At 41.3% G+C, this 20,877-nt stretch overlaps 1 protein-coding gene across 1 annotated transcript in view; it reads right to left on the bottom strand.

Moving 5' to 3' along the window:
• The window catches only part of ADAMTS6 (ADAM metallopeptidase with thrombospondin type 1 motif 6), a 2,910,080-nt gene that overhangs the window by 2,725,936 nt on the left and 163,267 nt on the right, over nucleotides 1-20,877 (bottom strand). Inside the window, exon 2 of the mRNA XM_044063364.1 lies at nucleotides 1,863-2,009. Within this exon, the coding sequence (XP_043919299.1) occupies nucleotides 1,863-2,009 (147 nt within the window). The remainder of the gene's footprint in view (nucleotides 1-1,862; nucleotides 2,010-20,877) is intronic.

Raw genomic sequence — 20,877 nt, 5'->3', positions numbered from 1 at the left:
CGTCCACCAGGCAATCTTCATCTATCCTTTTCCATAGCACGCCACTGGAACTCACTTCCACCACACACCCTCACCACTAGCAAACTCTCTGCTTTCAAAACTTTACTCCACTCCCATCTAAACTCACAGTGGGAATGCTCCTGCTCCCATCATACATTGCTTTCCCAACCACAGTTACTCTCCACAAGCTAATATATCTGCTAAAGAGCCACCTACTGTCTCATAACTCTTAACAATAACTGTTGGAACAATTATATTTTATAAGAAATTTAATTTGTATTGTTATTGCAACCTGTTACTCTGTAACTTCTTGTATTCCTATATATATTATATTTGTCTTACTGCTATGTGTATTTTGTACTTTTATGGAGCTTTTCACCCCAGGACTCCATTGAAAACGGGCTCCTTGTGGCCCAATGGACCATCCTGGCAAACAAACTGAAAATAAATAATAAATAAATAAATAAAATAAAATAAATAAATAAAGTTGTCATTTAATGCAAATACAACAATGCTTGACAACAAGCATGAGGGGAAGCATAAGTGCAGCTAAAACTCTCTAATAAAATACATGTGAAACTTCTAAATAATTCTAGAGTTCTTACCAAAGTAGTTTCTTAATTCTTTTATCCATTTCTAGCAGCAACCTAAACTGATTAAGAAAGATTTACCAAATGGCCGACATGCAATGAGATTCAAAAATCTCACAATCTCATGTGTCAGAGAACATTTATCACATGCACATCATATACAGGCATCAAATACTGAATGCAGAAATGACATCTATTTTAAAATCTATTAAATGTGTGTGTGTGTGTGTGTGTGTGTGTGTGTGTGTGTGTGTGTGTGTGTGTGTGTGTGTGTCAGTTATTTTTGCTACAGAAACATACTTTAATAAGCTGATTAGCTTTGCTGCATTAAAATGCTCCATATTTCTCAAATAAGAGTAAAAACTGTCAAGGGACATGGGATGCTTTCTTGTACCTAAGATGTCAGAATAAATGTAGCAAAGTATAAAGATGGTTATAAAAACGACACAGTTAAAAACTATACTGCATGTACAGCTCTTGTGAAAAGTATCGGAAATCTGTTGTATATGTGATAAAAAGAATATGTTTTGCACCCGATTCCAAATGATTTGCTCCAAGTGTAAGTGACTTTCTCTGGTGACCCCTGATTCCAAAATATTTGATCTTGGCATAAATAACATCAGTGTAAGGCCTCTACATAAATAGGCTTGCACCGGGGGATCTGATTCCAAAAGACTTACTCTCGGAGTAAGTCATTTACTCTGACAAGTCTTGGAGTAAGTAACTTACTCTGAGAGCAAGTCTTTTGTCATCTGACCCATTATTTGTCAATTGTAAGAAACACTTCAATAATTATTTTCTATTGCACCTTACTATTCAAAGAAATTGTACTCACAATATCAGTAAAACCTTTTATTTCAGAAAAAATACAAAAAAAAAAAATCAAAAGACAGCAATGGATGCCCCCAATCATAGTGCTCTTAATCTGTGCCTAACAACACTGTAATATTGTCAGTTTCAGTGAGTGTTAAAAGTTCGCAGGTAAAACCTTTGCTCAGATTTCTCTGTCTTTGTACTTTTTGGAAAATGCTTTATTTATTTTAATTTTAGAACTATTATCACTTTCCAAAGAAGGTCATTTAAATGTTTGATGAAATACTCTTTTTTCTCTCTGTGTTTACCAAACACATATTAAATAAACTTCCTAGAAGTGCATAAATAAGGATAGACATGGAAGGGTAATATAGACCCAGTTAAATTCCCTTCTGCTAATGGAGAAAACATCATGCACAACACCTGACTCTCTTCTTTTTACACTTGACATATACTTACTCCAGAAAGTTTGTGATGTAGTCTCTGCTGCAGGCTGACCAGGAGAATGGATTGGTGTTGGCAGTAATGTGAGCTGCCATTAGTTTTGCTGCTTCATGACCTTTTGTCCCACAGGAGTTTCCAATTCCGTCATGGTTCATTCCAAAACTGTCAAGAAAGAAGTGATACACTGCTTTAGTGTGTAGCAAGGCAACTACCCACAATGACATCTTCTGACCTCCAAAAGAATGAAGGCCTTCACTTAAAAGATTCTGTAACCATCTTCTTTCATATTTTGAAGCATATGAAAATATACGATGTTTCACACAGGCTTGACCTGCCTGTTTTCTTTCTTTTTATCCTAGCATTTCTCACACAATGTACTTCACAGGAAAATTTAGCACACCAGCATGCAGTAACTAGACATGGTTCATTCTACTTGAAAAAACTATCTTATTTCTCAAAACACAATCCTTCTGCAAAACACTTGGAAAATGTGCTATGCTTATAAAAAATATATATACCGTGTTAATCAAACTGAGAAATGGTATTATATATGCATTACAAGAACACATTTCTAATGGGAGTTCTATATGTTAATATCATTTGGCAATGCTAATATCAGAGCTGCATGTAAGTACATGAAATTGCAAAACAGCAAGGCACTGATTTATAGCTACAAACTGAAGGCAGAGTCTCCAAATAACATTCTTCATATATCACTGAACAGAATGACCAGGATAACAATACAACAGTGCTTCCACATACATTCTGAAGCAATGAACTATGGCTTTCTCTTTTGTATGACATTTTACCATTATTATGTGGTTTGAAGATAAAGAAGGAGAGAGAACATGAAACTATGCTTTTGGATGAGGATACCACAATTTTCTGTTTTATGTACATCACAGATCTCTCACTCCTAGCCCTCAGACCTCAAACACCCATTAAAACCAGCATAACTTTAGGTGAGGGAAGCTACTATACTACATTCCTAGATGCACTACCTTCCTTTTGTTCTGCAGATTGTAGCCCTCAACTGAAAGTGTTAGCCTTCAAAGGAGCCCTCATAGTTGTTTGAGTGTGAGACCCCAGTGTATATCCACCCATCTAACTATTTCTCATATGTACTTTCATCAAAGTCAGGAACTGCGGTGGTGGCGCTGCAGTAAGACGTTGTCCCGTTCGATTCCCAGTTAGAGCGTCTTCTGTGTGGAGACATGCGTGAATGGGCGTACCTTCGTTGAAGGCTGTGCATCAGGGCCGGCAACTCGGCATGTAAAAATCTACTGCCAATCATTAGTGGAACTAGTGGACCGGAGTTCCGCTGTGGCGACCCCTAACTGGGAAAAAGCCAAAAGACACAACAACTTTCATCAAAGTCAGGACTATGGAATGGGTTGGGGATGGAATCAAACCCTGCTCAGGCAAGCAACTTGCTGTGAGTACTACACAGGTCACACACTAAATTTATACTAAGCTGGAAAAATGAATACTAATTGCTGCAATGTGTACAGACGTAGGAATAACATGACAGCTGACCACATTCTAACAAGAATGAAGACATGGATTTGATACAAAAACATGCAAATGGTTCAGCAATTACCCAAAGGATTGCACATTTGCAATTTTAATAAGACAAATTAATTACGAAGTGAGCACTACAGATACAAGAGTTGTTCAGTCTTTGTTGGGCCCCACTGATTTCTTCCTATTCATAAATCAGCTGCTACTACAACTTCCAAAACATCACCACTGACCTCTTACTTTTAAAAGAGGTTAAACAGTTAATCTTACCCAGATAGGACTCCAAGAGATGCCCATGACTTAAAGCAACTGCCTCAAAGTCCCAGACCATGGGAGAAATGCAGCCTGTGAACACTTTTAATCTAGCTCATGAAAATTTTCTACATTTAATCACAATAAAAAAAACTCTTGTTAATGATTAAAACTGCATTCAACAATAATTATTTTTGCAGCTTAGTGCATACAGCTTGTGTGTAAATTGGTGCACTGCTACAATTCCCCTAGGTGTGTTTTTATTATTTTCACTGATGTTTTTTGTGCTTTTTTGGGATTTCTGTCACCATGCCCCATGACATGGCAGAAATTATTTTATATCTGAGGAGTTATTGGGTGCAAGTTTTTTTTTCTTTGGCTGCAGAACATTACAGTGTTTTTTAAATGGTCTGTAAAACTGCACTTAGGTTCATGGGTTCATAGCTGTTTTACTAACCTAAAAAAAACACATAGGATTTTTAAGTCTAGCCATGTACCCCAAATTTCTGACAAGTTCTGGTAAGTATTACCATCAGTTTCATGGTCTGACTTTGTGTAAATCTGAATACTTTTTGCTGGTAAGTAAGTGGGTCACATTTTGTTGTAAAAATGAGAATTTAACTACTTGTTGTTCATAAGTCAAAGAGTGTACTTCTTGTGGGGTTCTGAAGTGTACATTTTAATTTTAGTGTAAACATAAATTAACTATAGCCTAGGACTTTGGCAAAAAGGATAATGCCGTAACTATTTCTATTCTCTGTTCCTTCTTCTTCCTTATCTGTTCCCCTGTCATTCTTTCTTCAAGTATTATTCTTACTCTTACTTCTTTTTACATTGTCTTTTTCTTGTAAAATTCTTCTTTTTCTTACCTTGTCTTTTTATTGTAAACTTTTGTCATATGTTGTAACATTTTATCCTTACTGATGTTATATTGTAATATTCTTGTAAATACTTTGTATTTGTACTGTTACATCTTTTGCTTATGATTTAACTGGAGGTTTTCTCCCCGGGCCTCCACTGAAAAAGGGCTATGCCCAGTTGGACCACCCTGGTAAACAAATGTCAAGTAAATAAATAAATATGACCCAGATGACCTGAATTTCATTAGTGGTTTGGGTGCTGGAACAGCTGAGTGAATAGTAGGACTGGGTAGTAAACGCTTGCTCACCTACCCTGGGAGAGACTGGTGGTCCACTGTTTGCTTTACCAAATGTAAATGTGGATGCATGTGTAACATACTGAGGAGGGTACAATAGGCCCTTAGTATGACATGGGCACCCACATTAGCCAGCACAAGATGGGATTTGGACCTATTAGAAAAAAAACTGATGGCTGTTTGAATGACAACCTCCACAGTCATCTCTCACTCTGGATTCACTGATCGAGGAAGGCTGACAAGCAGCAGGAAGATGACATAAAAAGCACAGTTAATTAATTGACTGTATTCAAGTATTATGGGCTCAAGTTGTAGGGTTTCTTCTACTGTACAGCCTTTGCTTGCAATACTTGGCTAAAGTTAAGAAAGCAAAAAGTTGTATCAGAATGCAGTGGTGGCAGGTAAAGTAACATCCACTGTAAAACAGGGACATAATAATTATGATCCTTTTTTAATATGAATGTTACTGTGACTACCACCAGTGAATTTAAAGAAGCAGAATTGTTTTTTGGTGGGAGCATCATTAAAATAACAACATGAGGAGAAACTAGAGTCAGTTGCCTTTACATTGGTATGTTCTGTGGTAAATATTTAAAATTCCTAGAACCATGACTGCAAGTACTAAGACAATGAGACTAAATGTCTAAAAATGCAATGTATATAAACTAGGTCTGAGACTGGCATACTTCAGAATACACCCATATTCTAAGGTATAGTTACCTAAATATATATAAGTACTGGGATGGGGGTGTGTATTTCACTCACCCATGTTGACGATGCAGGTGAGGGCTTGCCCCTGCAAAGAAACATTTTAAAAGAAGATCAACTAGTTTTGAAATGTGTTCTTCTCCATTAGGTTAGCTGTTTACTTTTGATAATTTCTGTATTTTTATTTATAGGTCAAAATTAAAATACAGGGCCATGTTCTGCAGGTATTGTACCTGGTTGGGAGGTGACGTTGCTTGAGGGTTTTGAGGTACCTGTTTCTTCATTTCTTGAAAGGACTGTTGAGTAATGTAAATATGCATATTTGTGTTTTGCTGTATCTAGACACTTGTTAGAATAAGTCAGATGGTAACATCATTTAAAAATGATTTTGCTGTCCTGCATTCACTGTGCAACTGAAAGCTTGTTACTGTGGTACTGAAAACTAAGAGGGAATGTATGCTGCATCACCTGCAACTGCTCAATTCACAGTGCTGTTCTGCAGCCAGATGAATAGTTTTGGAGCTTTTATTTTTAAAGTATTGCTTTCTGGAATAGTCATGTACATATGCACATTTAAGTTTCACTGTTATCAAGGTGCTTGTCAGAACAAATCAGTTTGTAATGTCCTTTTAAAAATGACTTTGCTGTCATACATTTATTGTGCAAATGAAAGATTGTTATAGTGGTACTGAAAAGCAAGACCGATTAACAAACAGTGTTGTTTTACTCCCAGATGCAGCTATGTAGCTTTTGCACATCACCTGAGTGAGTGAGAGTTGAATAGCATAGAAGGTACTGTTATGTCTCTTACATATTATGGAGGGGGGTCAGGTGGGGTTGTCTGAGTGCTTTGTATGCTGTAGTACTTAGAAACTACAATTTTTCAAGCAGCTTACAATTAACACAATAAAACTAGATAACACACTTTTCGGTATAAGCCTGTATGACTGAGTTTTTTGTAAGGGGAACTGCCAGCCCTTCATTAAATGCATGCAGTCCTCAGGTAATTTGAGTTTGAGACTCTTGACTTACAGTAAAAAAGAAAAATCGTGTTAAATCCTGCAAAATCAGAAGTTCTCTTTGGCATTGCACAAAATCTGGCTTAGGCAGATCAACTGGTTATAAAAGACCATGAGAATCATGCCTTACAAGACACTTTGAATCACTTCTAACTCACCTTATTACCGCAAGGTAGCTTGATGTGTGTTCAAGCACAATCTGCCTGCATGAGCAGAAGCGCATGACATATATGACATATAGGTAAAAAAAGAGGCAAAATATGTGTGCATTTTAAATCTCCAACACACTTCTGAGAAACATAAGGGTTCAGAAACGCTCAAGGAATCTAGTCTCATTAGCATACATATAGTGTAAAACACTATATATTACCGACTTCATGTGGTGGATTTTCCATGTTTGACATTGAAATGTGTAGCAAGAAAGCAGCAGCACACTTACCTGAGCAGCTCAAACTACTATCGGCCAACACAGAATCAGTAATTTCACAGGGTAGAGGCCAGATAAGGTACATAATTGGACTACAGTACTCTGGTACATGGCACTGCAGCTCAAGTCATGTGAGCCTGTAAATAGGCTTTCCTAATATTGATGTAGATATTTATTTAATTTAATTTATTTCATTTTATTTAAATGTGTTAATGGGATAGAACACTAGTTTCTTTGGAATGTTTTCAGTTTCAGCCCAGGAGCTTAAATGGGTAACACAAAACTACAAATCTGTATCACAGCTTACAATACAACAAGCAAAAAACTGAAAAAAACCCTATTAATACTTTCAGTATAATAAGCAAATAACAGAAATAGACAAAATATACAAAAAATCTGAGTCACTGTAATTTAATTGTTTTTTGTGCCTTTTATATGTCTATTTATACTTGGAACTTTTTTTCTTGGCCTTCTCTTGAAAAGGGACAAGTTATGTCCAGATGGGCCACCCAGATAAATAACTGCTAATGAACAAAATATATAAATAGTGAACCAGTAGCCATATAATACGGATAGAAACACTAGTGTTCAGTATTATACTTGCCTGCAACATACAACCACAGCAATTAGTGTGAAGACCTGCAATGTACATATACAGATGTAAAAGTACATGTTTAGACCTACTGCTGTATCTGAGAGATGGCAGCCCACTACAAATGTACTGCCACCACCTCCCACTGCAGTCTGCCTTAGTCTGTATACCGTCATATACCTGTGTTCCCCTTCTTTGGACTAGGCAATGGTAACCTTACTTGGCCGCATGGTTACATTATTGGTTTGAACTTTGCTGGCTAACTATCGACAGATGCAAACAAGCTAAGGACTGCGGTCCCTCCTCCTACCTACCCTTCTCATAGTGTGCCCACGTACCATGTGCACACTTGCTTGGAACATCGATACAGATCATACCTCTCAACCTCTTAGTGTAAGAAATCTGGAAAAAGCCTAAAATAATGGGGGGACAAAGGCCATAAAATTGGGACAGATTTTAAATATTGCTCTTATAAACTTAGGAAGTTGCTAGAATAACAGGATTTCTGTTAGCATGTATTTTCAGAAGGATATCAAGTCTAAAACTCAAATGCATGTTATTATTTAATGACTTGAATCCTCAGTTATTTACCAGAAGACCACAAATTGTAGGAGGAACAGACCAAAAATATGAGGCAAAAATCTGGACATTCTGCAAAAATCTGGAGAGGTGAGAGTTGAGAGGTGTGATACACATAAACACACACACATTAACTATGGCATGATATCCCTGCCCGCTGTGCCTCCCATGTGTCCCTGTGATACCCCAGACTTCCTGTCAGGCAAACTACCAAAGCTTCCAGGGATTTCCTGTGTGTTACTATAATACAGCCATAGCCCTGCAAAGATCTGTTCCTAACACTACTCACCTAGCTAACCAATGGGATAACCTAGGGTGCAGCATATCTGTGGCCCCCATTGTCTATGTATCCCATTCCAATGCTGTCCTGTGCTCAACAGCCAGGCCAACATTTGTGTGGTAGTAATACCTCACTGTAACCACAAATAACCTACCAACTATTGAGGTCTACACTTTTCTAAGGTGTACACATGCCCTACAAAGCCTGTGAAAGGCAGAGCTTAGACAAGTTCAGAACTGTTGAGAGCAAGGTCTGCTACTGTCATTCAGGACCCACAGGAGACAACTGTATGGGTGGGAGTACCTACCTGCCTCTACAGAACCACATCTGGGACATACTGGTCCAAACTGTCAACACTGAGAGTGGGAGGATTTGCACAGAAGTGCAAACCTGGAAATATGCCAATGACACAAAAAGGTGGGACTCACAGAAGGTACACAAAACAGTGCTGGAACAGGCTGCAAACGTAGGGGGCATGTAACACTACAGCCTTCACATATAATGACTCATTCTTTTTTTTTTAATACCTGTATTAAATTATCACTTAAGACATAGGCACTCATACATTAATGGAAAAGAAAAGAAAAGAAAACAAACCAGTTTAACATTTTTCCATTTATATACATTATACACTACATGCATTTCTTTCATTATAAGAAATGTCATTCTGTCCAATATTACATAAACTACTCAATTCCTTCTTACCCTTAAAACTCACTCCTCCTCTTCCCAACCTCTAAGTGCAAGAAATCTGAACAAAGCTAAACACAATGGGGACAAAGGCTAAAATCAAGGACATGATTTAACTATCGCATTTATAAAACTAGAAAGTTGCTAGAACAATTGGTTTTGTGTCATCATGTATTTTCTAAAGGATATGAAGTCTGAAACTCAAATGCATGTCATTATTTACTAACTTCTGTCCTCAGTAGTTTGGCAGAAATTTGCCAGAAAACCACACATTGTATGAGGAACAGATGAAAAATATAAAGCAAAAATCTGGGCATTCTGCAAAAATTTGGACAATTAAGAGGTATGCCTTCTCCTGAACATTATGCTACATGCATTGTTCTCATAAATTTCAATACTTCCTATATAGTTGATATAGATTTTGATTTCCATTTTCTAGTAATTGCTTTTTTTGGCAGCAAACAGAATTAAACTTAATAAAGCCTTACTATGTACAGGCAATTCAGATCCGAATCCCAGCTCAAAAGAATTATTTCCTTAGTTACAACTATTTGCTCGCACAATGTTCCTGACAGAGTACTCTCTAGGGATTTTTTAAAATCTGTCAACTTATACTTCCAGAAACACATATTCTCATTTACCTCTTTCTACCCCATTAGACCTCCAGAATTTGCTATCTACCTGAGGAAAAATTCTTTGAAGTCTACATGGGGTATACAAACACCTATCCAAACACTTCCAAGCAAAAATCCTAAACCTTCTGGACTTTGTTGCACACTTGGAAGCCATATACATGTCCTCCCATTCCTCCATTGAAATTGCTTTTAGTCTCTCTTCCCAATCTTTTCTAACCTCCTCTGATTGATTCCTTTTTAACACCTTTATTAGAGCACTACAGATGCGATGTTTGCTCTGAGAGTGTTGATGGAGAAGTACAGAGAAGGTCAGAAGGAGTTGCATTGTGTCTTTGTGGACTTAGAGAAAGCATATGACAGGGTGCCTAGAGAGGAGTTGTGGTACTGTATGAGGAAGTCGGGAGTGTCAGAGAAGTATGTAAGAGTGGTACAGGATATGTACGAGGGTAGTGTGACAGCGGTGAGGTCTGCGGTGGGAGTGACGGATGCGTTTAAGGTGGAGGTGGGATTACATCAAGGATCAGCTCTGAGCCCTTTCTTATTTGCAATGGTGATGGACAGGTTGACAGACAAGATCAGACAGGAGTCCCCGTGGACTATGATGTTTGCAGATGACATTGTGATCTGTAGTGAGAGTAGGGAACAGGTGGAGGAGACACTGGAGAGGAGGAGATATGCTCTAGAGAAAAGAGGAATGAAGGTCAGCAGGACTAAGACAGAATATATGTGTGTGAATGAGAGGGAGGATAGAGGTATGGTGAGGATGCAAGGAGTAGAGGTGGCGAAGGTGGATGAGTTTAAATACTTGGGATCAGCAGTTCAAAGTAATGGTGAGTGTGGAAGAGAGGTGAAGAAGAGAGTATAGGCAGGATGGAGTGGGTGGAGAAGAGTGTCAGGAGTGATTTGTGACAGATGAGTACCAGTAAGAGTGAAAGGGAAGGTCTACAAGAGGGTAGTGAGACCAGCTATGTTATATGGGTTGGAGACAGAGCATTGACAAAAAGGCAGGAGTCAGAGCTGGACGTGGCAGAGTTAAAGATGTTAAGATTTGCACTGGGTGTAACGAGGGTGGATAGGATTAAAAATAATTATATTAAAGGGTCAGCCCAGGTTGGAAGGTTTGGAGACAAAGCCAGAGAGGCAAGATTATGTTGGTTTGGACATGTGCTGAGGAGGGATGCAGAGTATATTGGGAAAAAGATGCTAAGGATGAAGCTGCCAGGTAACAGGAAAAGAGGAAGGCCTAAGATAAGGTTTATGGATGTGGTGAGAGAGGACATGCAGGTGGTTGGTGTGACACAGCAAGATGCAGAGGGCAGGAAGAAATGGAAACAGATGATCCGCTGTGGCGACCCCTAATGGGAGCAGCCAAAAGAAGAAGAAGATTAAATTATCACTTAAGACAAAGACAAAAATATATAACATAAAAGAAAACAAAGCATACATCACATATATTCTTTTATAACTACCATCAATCCAACATTACATAAATTGCTCAATTCTTGCCTTCCCTTAAACCTTTCTCCTCCTCCTCCTCCTCCTGAACACTATTTTGCAAATACTGTTCCCACAATTTCCATTTATTTCTATATAATTTGCGCCTTCCCTTTTCCAACAAATCCCACTTCTAGTTTTTTTGACTCTGTTAGAACATTCAATACCTCAAGACACACCTGTAAGCCTTTGCTTTCCATTTTCTAGTAACTGTTTTTTGGCAGCCATAAGAATTAAACTTAACAAGCCCTTATTTTGCCTTGGCAATTCAGATCCTGTGTCTCAGCTCAAAAGAATCATTTCATTAGTTACATCCATTTACTCACCCAGTATTTCTAACAGAGTACTCTTCAGGGAATTTGTAAAAACAAAAAAAGAAGCTATATACAAACCATAACCTTCCATATGTGTTGTCCATTTACATTTATCCTCAATGTATGGGCTCAGTTCTGAGCTTCTGAACTGACTCAGCAGTTACTACAGCTAGCGATAGCCAAAAACTCTCAAGCTTAGCCCTTACCCATACTGCTCCTCTCCTAGTTACCTCAGATTGAGTTTGCTGAAAAACAAACAGAATGGAAACCCCCAAAAGCCTTCATAGAGACCAGATCTGGAAGTATATAATGATAACAAAAAGTGATATATGTGCATTTTCCATTCCACCAAAAACTTCTCGAGCAGGGAGAAAGTAGGGAGGGAGTCGAGGATAAATGAAAATGGACAACACAGATGGAACGTTATGTTAAGTACATAACTTATCTGATGTTGTCAATTTTCACTTTATCTTCAATGTATGGGACCGAGTCCCCAGCTACTGTAGATCTTGGGAGGACTCAGGAAGCATATTCCTGAGCACCATAGAACAAAATGAAGCTCTTCCCCTGGAGACCAGATCCAATTTGTAATGGGTAATAAAGGTATGAGAAGCCCAAGTTGCTGCTGCACAAATATCATCCATAGAAGCTCTAGAATGAAAAACTGTTGAAGTAGCTGCAGCTCTTGTAGAATGTGCCTTTAAAGGCTTAGGCAATTAAATTTTCTTTTTATTATACATAAAAGAAATATATTCTTTGAGCCATGTAGCTAGCGTCACTTTGTTTACTGGTTGGCCAAGTCTTGTAGATGAAAATGACACAAATAGCTGGTTGGATTTTCTCAAAACCTTAGTTCTGTGTAGATAGAAACATAATTGTCTGTGAACATCTAATAAATGCGAGCAGTATTCACTTTTGTTAGCAAAGTTGAGAAAAATACTGGTAAATTAATACTCTGATTAATGTTGGTATCTGAAACTACTTTAGGTAAAAAGGAAGGATTGGTTCTTAACGAACTCTACCTTTATGGAAAATCAGCTAAGAAGGTTTACAAGATAAGGCTTGTATTTCTGAAATTCTTCTGGCAGAAGTAATTACCACTAAAAATTTAGTTTTCCATGGTAAAAACGTCAGATCACATTCAGCTGATGGGTTCAAAGGGAGGTTGAACAATGGCTTGCAGCAGTAAGTTGAGATCCCAAGGTGGGGTAGGATCTTTGTAAGGGGGTTTTAGCAACAGTATTCCTTTCAAGAAGGCTTTGGAAAGCTTATGAGAAGCCAAATAGGATTCTTCACAACCATTATACAAATTAGAAATAGCAGCTAATTGAATTTTTATGGTAAACTGGAAAGCACCTGCTTTAAAAAAATGAAGCTAAAAATTCTAGGATTCTATTAATGGGCACTGAAAAAGGATCAATAGTGTTATCACGAGCCCAAAAGGTAAACCCCCTCCATTTACTAGCATAGAGTTTACGGATAAGTTGACTTATGAGAGGCTAAGAGAATATGACATACCAGGGAAAAAAGTGAGGGACGCCTGGCTATTAACGGAACTGTAGAAACCATTCTGTCAGCTTGGGGTTCACAATGTTTGGATGGATTAATCCCTTGGATGGGACAGAAGGTCCAGATTCCAAGGTTGTTGAATCAGATAAGGCCAGAGAAAGGGAACCATATCTGTTGAGGCCAATAAGGTGCAACGAGGATTACTTTGCTCTTCAGCCTAATAACTTTCTGTAAGAATTTCAGGATTAAAGGAATTGTGGGGAAAAGTATACAGTAGTCCGGAAGGCCAAATGTGGAGAACAGCATCTCTCAGTGACTCCCCCTGGGGGGGGGGTCAGGACAAAGTAGTAGGTGCACTTGTTGTTGAGGGGAGAGGCAAACAACTCGCAGCAAGGCTGGCCCCATTGACAGAAAATCCTTCCCATCACCTCAGTACTGAGAGAACACTGGTGAGGTAGGCAAATACATCTGCTTAGTTTGCCTGCTATCACATTGGAACTCCCCAGTGCCATACTCTGAGAGCTACTCAACAAAGAGGATAGGATTTTGTTCCTCCCTGTTTCTTGATGTATCAAAACACTGACACAGTGTCCATTTCAATCACAAATGTTCCCGAAGGAAGAGCAGTTTGAAAGGCTTGCAACACTAAAAGCACTGCTCATAGCCCACATAATGCTCCCCCCAATCTAGGAGGCATCCGTGGTCACTATGGCCTGGGGTTGTGATGGGACAAAGGGGGAGATTACAAGAATATCTTCGGAATGCATCTACCAAGTTAAATCTTTTCTGCAAACACTGGTGATGAAAATCAGGTCCGACATGGGTTGGTGTAACCTTGACCACTGAGACACTAGCAACCACTGTAGTATTCTCATGTGATATTTTGCCAAGGGAACAGTAATATTGGCGGCCATGGAGCCAGTGTTTGAAGGACTAGACAAGTGGTTACTTTTCTCCTGCTGCTGACTTTCTGTACCTGAACTTTGATTTTCTGTAATCTCACATGGGGAAGAGAAGCTATGGAAGTTCAAGTATTTAGAAGAGCTCCTATGAACTCTAAAATCTGAGTTGGGTTCAATTTTGACTTTTCAAAATTTACAGTTATTCCCAGATAAGAGCAAATGTGAAGTACATAGTCTCTTGCTTCTATCAACTGAAGCCTGATCAGTGTGGTAATAAGCCAGTCATCTAGATACAGAAACACTCTGAATCCCTGCAGTCTCAAGTGAGCTGCTACTACTGCCATACATTTGGTGAACACTCTTGGGGCTGTGGTGAGACTAAAGGCAGAACTCTGAACTGAAAGTAACTGGTTCCCAGATGAAAGCAGAGGAAGCTTCTGGATCATTTGTCCAGTTTTATATGGCAATATGTATCTCGAAAATCTATCAAGAACATCAAATTGTCTTTCGCCAAAAATGGAAGAATGGACTGTACTTCAACCAACTGAAATTTGGTTTGATGAACTGATTTGCTCAGTACACTTAGATCCAATATTGGTCTCCAGTCTCCTGTCTTTATTGGCACTATACAGAATCTTGAGTAAATTCCAGACTCTCTTTTGTCTGGTGGGACTCCTTGAATGACTCTTTTTTTTTTTTTTTCCCTAACAGTTTTTTTGATTTCAAAAACTGTTTACTCCCTCTGACTGAGTGGAACACTGATGATTTCTTCATATAAGAGAAGGAAGGGAAAAGGGAATTGTATAGCCTCTGGATAAGCGTTCCCCGACTGCCTGCAGACAAAGACAATCTGGCCTCCTTTCAGGAATGCTGGTAGGATTTACCAGAAAAAGAATCCTTGAAACTCAGGTTTTGTGAGCCACCTCTGCTGTGTGGGTGGTGTCTTCCATTAAAATGCCCCCCCCCTGCCCTTGGGCAACTACCTCCTCATGTACCCTGAAAAGGACCTTGGGACTTTTTGAACCACATTTTTCCACTACCTTTCTGATTCCTGGAAAAGGATCGTTGGGGGTGGGGTGGGGGTGGGGGTGGAAAAATGCATGCCCAAAGCAGAAAGGGTCTTTCTATCTTTCTCACACCTGGATAAAGTTTTGCTAACTTTTGGGCCAAACAGGGATGATCCGTCAAACGGTGCATTGATGAATGAAAACTTAAACGGCTCTGCAAAGTCACATAGGTGCATCCAGGCATGTCTCCTAATAGCAATGCCTGAACCTGTCACTCTGGTGGTCCCTTCAGCTGCATAAGCGATGAGCCTCATGGATGAATTTGACACAGACTTCAGGGTAGCCAACTGGGAAGCAACATTTTCTTGGACGTCCTCAGAAATGATTCCTGCCTGGGTATCCAATAACTCCTTGACCAGATCCCTCAGCAGTCTGATAAAATGTGCCAAGAAATTCAAAGACCTTAAGGCAAAGGCTGATGATGCATAGACCACTTCACAAATCTAGCCATCGCCCGAGACTCTCTTTTGGGTGGATGGATAGAATAACTCTCTTTGGCCATTTCCTTCTTTGTGGCTGCCTCCAAGACCATGGCATCAACAGCTAGCCTTTTGGCCAAGAACTGTCTGTCTTTAGGGGTGGACAGAATTATGTCAGGTCTCCTGGAGATAGGGTCAATAGTATCAGGGGCCTTCCACACCCACTGACAGATTAACCGAATATGCTCTTCAGTGGGTGGAGTCACACAAGAGGTAGAGAGTTGAGTGCCGAAGGCCTGCAGGTATACTGACTCCTTGGAAGAGGGATTTTGGGACTTCCAGTCACCCCTCTATTTCAATATTTCCAGGATGTCTCCAAAGGAGACATCATCAGGGGGTGACTTGGGGATCCCTCCCCTTCACTGAAGTCAGTGTCTTCTGTGATTGATTCCTCTAGGGAATCTAAGTGCTTACTCTTGCACTTTCTCTTCTTAGGGGGTCTCCTCAATGGGGTGATCTGGGAAGGTATCAGAAGAGGAGAGAACTGTTACCTGGGACTCCTGCAGCCTTAGCACTCACTGAACCAACGGGAGTGCAGGTGGAATATCTGGGCGTGAGGAGGGAAGGGATACTAGCTCTGAAGTGGAAGGGCCGACTGTCTGACTGTGGCAGTCAGGGCTCTCTCCATCACCTCAAAAGCTGCCCCCCCCCCCGAAGAGGGAAGGAAGCCTGGAACTGAGAAAGACTGCCTCGGAACTGTGGTTACTCCCCGCTCTGAAGAGACAGCTTCTGAGACCGAAGCCGGGGCCCTGCTGAAATGTGCCGATGCTCCAAGGTACAGAGATGACTCTGAAAAAACAGGAGTCGACTCATGCCCCCAGAGCTGGCAGGACAGACTTAGCTCTGTGAGTTCTCTGAATCCAAATGGACCGAAGACTTCGGAGTTAGAACTGGTTCCGAAGATAGGGATATCTCCGGAACCGATGCAGCTGGCACTGGGAGGCTCAGAGCTGAGAACTCTAATGCTTCAGATGAAGTCAGAGGAGGAAAAAACAGAAAACAGAGGGGTAATGGAAGGTTCGTCTCTTATATCCGAAGGAGCTGCAGCCAAAGAGGTACCTGACAATCCTCTTACCCAGAGTATCTTATTCACCAGCCTCACCACATCATCCTCAGTTAAGCTCTTGGTGGAAAGGATAGAAAGGGTGTAGGGTGATTTTGGCCTTTCCAGAAAGGATGAAGACAGCCTTCCTGCAAAGGGGTGAGAATGAAGTTCTTGAAAGACTCATAAAAGATGGTTCCTCAAATTGCTTACTAGGTACCGAAGTAGTCTGCAATGGAGGAAATGTCTGCACCGATAAATTTGGTGTCAAAGATTCCAAATGCTCCTGCACTGAAATGCGAGGTGCCAAAGACGTTCCACAGGTCTCTTTGGAACCAACGTTTTAGTAATGGAGTCGGTCAGTTTCAAGGCTTCCAAGGGAACCGAAGACTTAGCCCTTTTTGAGGAAAGTGCCGACGGAGTAGAATGCACCAATAGGCTTCACTTTTTTGGTTTCTCCAAAGCTTTGGAAAAAGTAGCTGAGGAAGATGGAGAAAATACATTGGTCTTACTCTTGGCATTCACAGTACCAGATAAAGCCTCACTCAAAGGTGCTGGAAGCATACCCTTCAAAATAAGAAGTTATGTACCTACCATAACGTTCCATGTTAGTTGTCTTCTTCTCGCCTTCTTTCTTGCTGGTTAGGTTCGGAGCAGATCCTCGGCTCCGACTTGGCCATCTTCTAAAGCTCGAGAGCTATTTACTGGCTCGAGGCCTCCCCATATTCCACAATGCCTGGCGCTAGATCCCCAGATCTCATTTGGTAGACCTAACTACAGACAAATATAAGGACACCTGTCCTAACAGCATATGTTTAGCTACAGAGCTAAAAGGTTGAGGGAACAAACCATATAAGATCCAGCCAGCTAAAAGGAACTCAGAGGGCAACTCTTCTCGGTCTATTAGGATAGGGGGACGGAGGGTGGGACGCAAGAAAGAAGGCGAGAAGAAGACAACTAACATGGAACATTATGGTAGGTACATAACTTCTTAATGTTAAGTTGTATATCTCGCCTTCATTCTTGCTGGTTGGGACAGCGTCAATAGCACCTCAGTCCTGGGTGGCTCATCGGAATAGACTCTTCAGCACAGTGGAACCAAAATCAGCTCTGCTCCTAGAGGCCACATCCAGCTTATAATGAGAAATGAATGTATGGGGAGTGGCCCATGTAGCTGCCGCACAAATGGCTTCCATTGGTAATCTTGCCTGAAAAACTACAGAACTAGCTAAAGCCCTAGTAGAGTGGCCTTTTGGTTTAGCAGGGAGCTGTTCGTTCCTCAATTGATAAATCAAAGCAATAATAGAAGTCAACCACCTAGATAGAGTTACTTTAGACACTGGTAGACCTTGTTTACCTTCAGCATAGGACAGGAAGAGCTGATCTGATTTTCTAATTTGTTTAGTCCTATGCAAGTAGAAACGTAATTGTCTATGAACATCCAACTGATGTAATTTATGTTCAGCTTTGTTGGAATAATTTGGGAAGAAGACCAGAAGATCAATGGACTGATTCAGATTTCTCTCAGAAGGTACCTTAGGAAGGAAGGAGGGATTATTCCTGAGCGAAACTCTGTCATTATGGAAAACTAAATAAGGCGGGCGAACACAAAGGGCCTGGAGTTCAGAAACTCTTCTAACTGAGGTAATTGCCACAAGAAAGAGGGTTTTCCAAGAAAGAAACTTCAAGGAACATGAAGCTGCGGGTTCAAAGGGGGGCAATATTAGGGAAGCCAAGATCAAATTAAGATCCCACGGAGGCGGGGGATCTCTTACTGGGGGCCTGAGCAAAGTAGTCCCTTTAAGAAAAGCTTTGCAAAGCTTATGGGACATAATACTAGTTTCAGATAGGCCTGTATGAAAATTTGAAATTGCGGCTAACTGAACTCTAATGGTGGCAGAAGAGGACCTAGCCTGAAAAAGTTCTGCTAAGAAATCTAAAACGTGGTGGACAGGGGCTGAAAAGGGATCTATATTTTTAGACTCTGCCCAGCAAGAGAACCGTTTCCACTTACTAGCATAAGTTTTTCTGGTGGTAGATTTATGCGAAGATAAGAAGATTTCACGCACCGATTGGGAAATGTTCGGAAGCCTGGCTAAGGTTGGAAATAGAGCAACCAAGCAGTGAGGTTGAGAGACTGAAGGGATTGGTGCAGCCCACCCGACTGATGGATCAGGAGGTCTGGTACTGGGTCCAGGGTCCAGGGCTGCTCCAGGAGGTGATGATGCAGGAACGGAAACCAAATTTGTCGAGGCCAGTAGGGGGCAATGAGGATCATCTTGTATCCCAGAGTGGTAGCTTTCTGTATTAGTTTGGGAATCAGGGGAAATGGAGGAAATGCATAAAGAAGTACCTGAGGCCAATCGTGGATTACAGCGTCTCTGGGAGGGTATCCGGGAAGAGGGAGGAGAGAAAAGAAACTGTCGCACTTGCTGTTGAAGGGGGTGGCGAAAAGGTCGCAGCAAGGCTGACCCCATTTGTGGAAGATTTGGTCCGCCACTGTCTGATTGAGAGACCACTCGTGAGGCATGAGAATTGCTCTGCTCAGCCTGTCCGCTATAACGGTGGACTTCCCAGGGATGTGCGTTGCTATCAGAAACCACTGGGAAGAGATCGCCCATTGCCAGAGTCTGAGTGCTTCTCGACAAAGGGGGTAGGACTTGGTTCTGCCCTGCTTGTTGATGTACCACACTACCGACATATTGTCTGTCAGAATTGCAATGGTCCCGGTGGGAAGAATGTTCTGAAGAGTTTGCAGTGCTAAAAGCACAGCTCTCATCTCCAAGACATTGATATGCAGATGGTACTCGTGGGGTTGCCAGGTGCCTTGGACTGTTCTGCCCTGAAAGTGCCCCCCCCCCCGATCAGGGAGGCATCCGTGGTCACCGCGGCTACCGGAGGGGGAAGAACAAATGGTCTGCCCTGGGGTACTGACGGGGAAACCATCCACCAAGCAAGCTGGTCTTTGCATGTCTGTGTAATCATAATCATGTGAGACATTGGAAGTTACAGAAATGGCCATTGGGTAAAAAGCAACCACTGAAGAATCCTCATATGAAAACGAGCCAGAGGGACTAATATGATCGCTGCTGCCATGAGGCCCAATGTCTTTAGGACGAATCTGGCCTGAATTTTCTTGCATCCTAATAACACCTGTACATGTCGGCGAATATCTAATACTCTGTGTAATGGAAGTCTCGCTGACATGTCTTTTGTACTTAAACTTGCGACTATAAAGGTTATAGACTGACAAGGCGACAATGCAGACTTTTCAAAATTTATTGTGATACCTAGCTTGGAGCAAGTTTGGATGGTGTAGTTCCTGGCTCGTAGCAGCTGATGTCTGGTGGTAGCAGTAAGGAGCCAGTCGTCTAGATAGGGAAACACCTGGAATCCTTGCCGTCTCAGGTGAGAGGTAACTACTGCCATACATTTGGTGAACACCCTGGGGGCTGTGGTGAGACCAAAGGGCAGAGCTCGGAACTGATAATGACTGGCTCCCAGCCGGAAGCAGAGGAATCTTCTGGAGCACCTGTCCATTTTGATATGGTAGTACGCATCTTGAAGATCTATGGAGCACATCCAATTGTCCTGACCGAAAAAGGGTAGAATGGACTGAAGCGTGACTATCCGGAACTTCATTCTTTGTACAGACCTGTTTAGTCTGCTGAGATCCAAAATGGGTCTCCAGCCCCCTGTCTTTTTTGGTACCAAAAAGAACCTTGAGTAAATTCCAGATCCTTGCTCGTCTGCTGGGACTTGTTGGATGGCTCTTTTTTGTAGCAGTTTTGAGATCTCTTGCACTACTTGTTCCCTTAGACTGGGTGGAACATCTGGAAGGCATTTGTTTGACCTTAAGGGGGTATGAACGAAGGGAATTCTGTAACCTCCGGATATGATAGACTGTACCCATCTGTCTTGAGTTATGTCTTGCCAGGCTTTTGGGTACAGCGATAATCTTCCCCCGACTGCCTCTGAAGGCGGGCAGCCCCTCAGGGATGCTGGAAGGGCTTGTCAGAGAAGGAATCTCTGCTGCCCTGATTTTGCGGGCCCCCTCTGCCTCAAGGGCGACGTCTACTGTTGTTCCCTCCTCTGCCCCTGGAGGGGAACTCACCACGTGTGTCAGGCACGGCTCCCTGGGGTTTCCGGTACCACATTTTCCCACTTTTCTGAACTTTGGGATATGGTCTAGAAGGAGTGGAAAAATTGACTCCCACAGCAGAGAGAGTCTTGCCTTCCTGCTCACACCTGGTAAGGGTATTCTTCACCTGTGGTCCAAAAAGAGCAGAACCATCAAAAGGGATACTGGTGAAAGACGCCTTAAAGGGGTCCGCAAAGTTACATAACCGCATCCAAGCATGCCT

Source organism: Protopterus annectens, chromosome 2.part1 (assembly GCF_019279795.1).
Source record: "Protopterus annectens isolate FY-2018-M chromosome 2.part1, PAN1.0, whole genome shotgun sequence".
Lineage (NCBI taxonomy): Eukaryota > Metazoa > Chordata > Ceratodontiformes > Protopteridae > Protopterus > Protopterus annectens.
The sequence above is the reverse complement of the archived record's forward strand: the minus strand, read 5'-3'. Positions and strand labels throughout refer to the sequence as shown.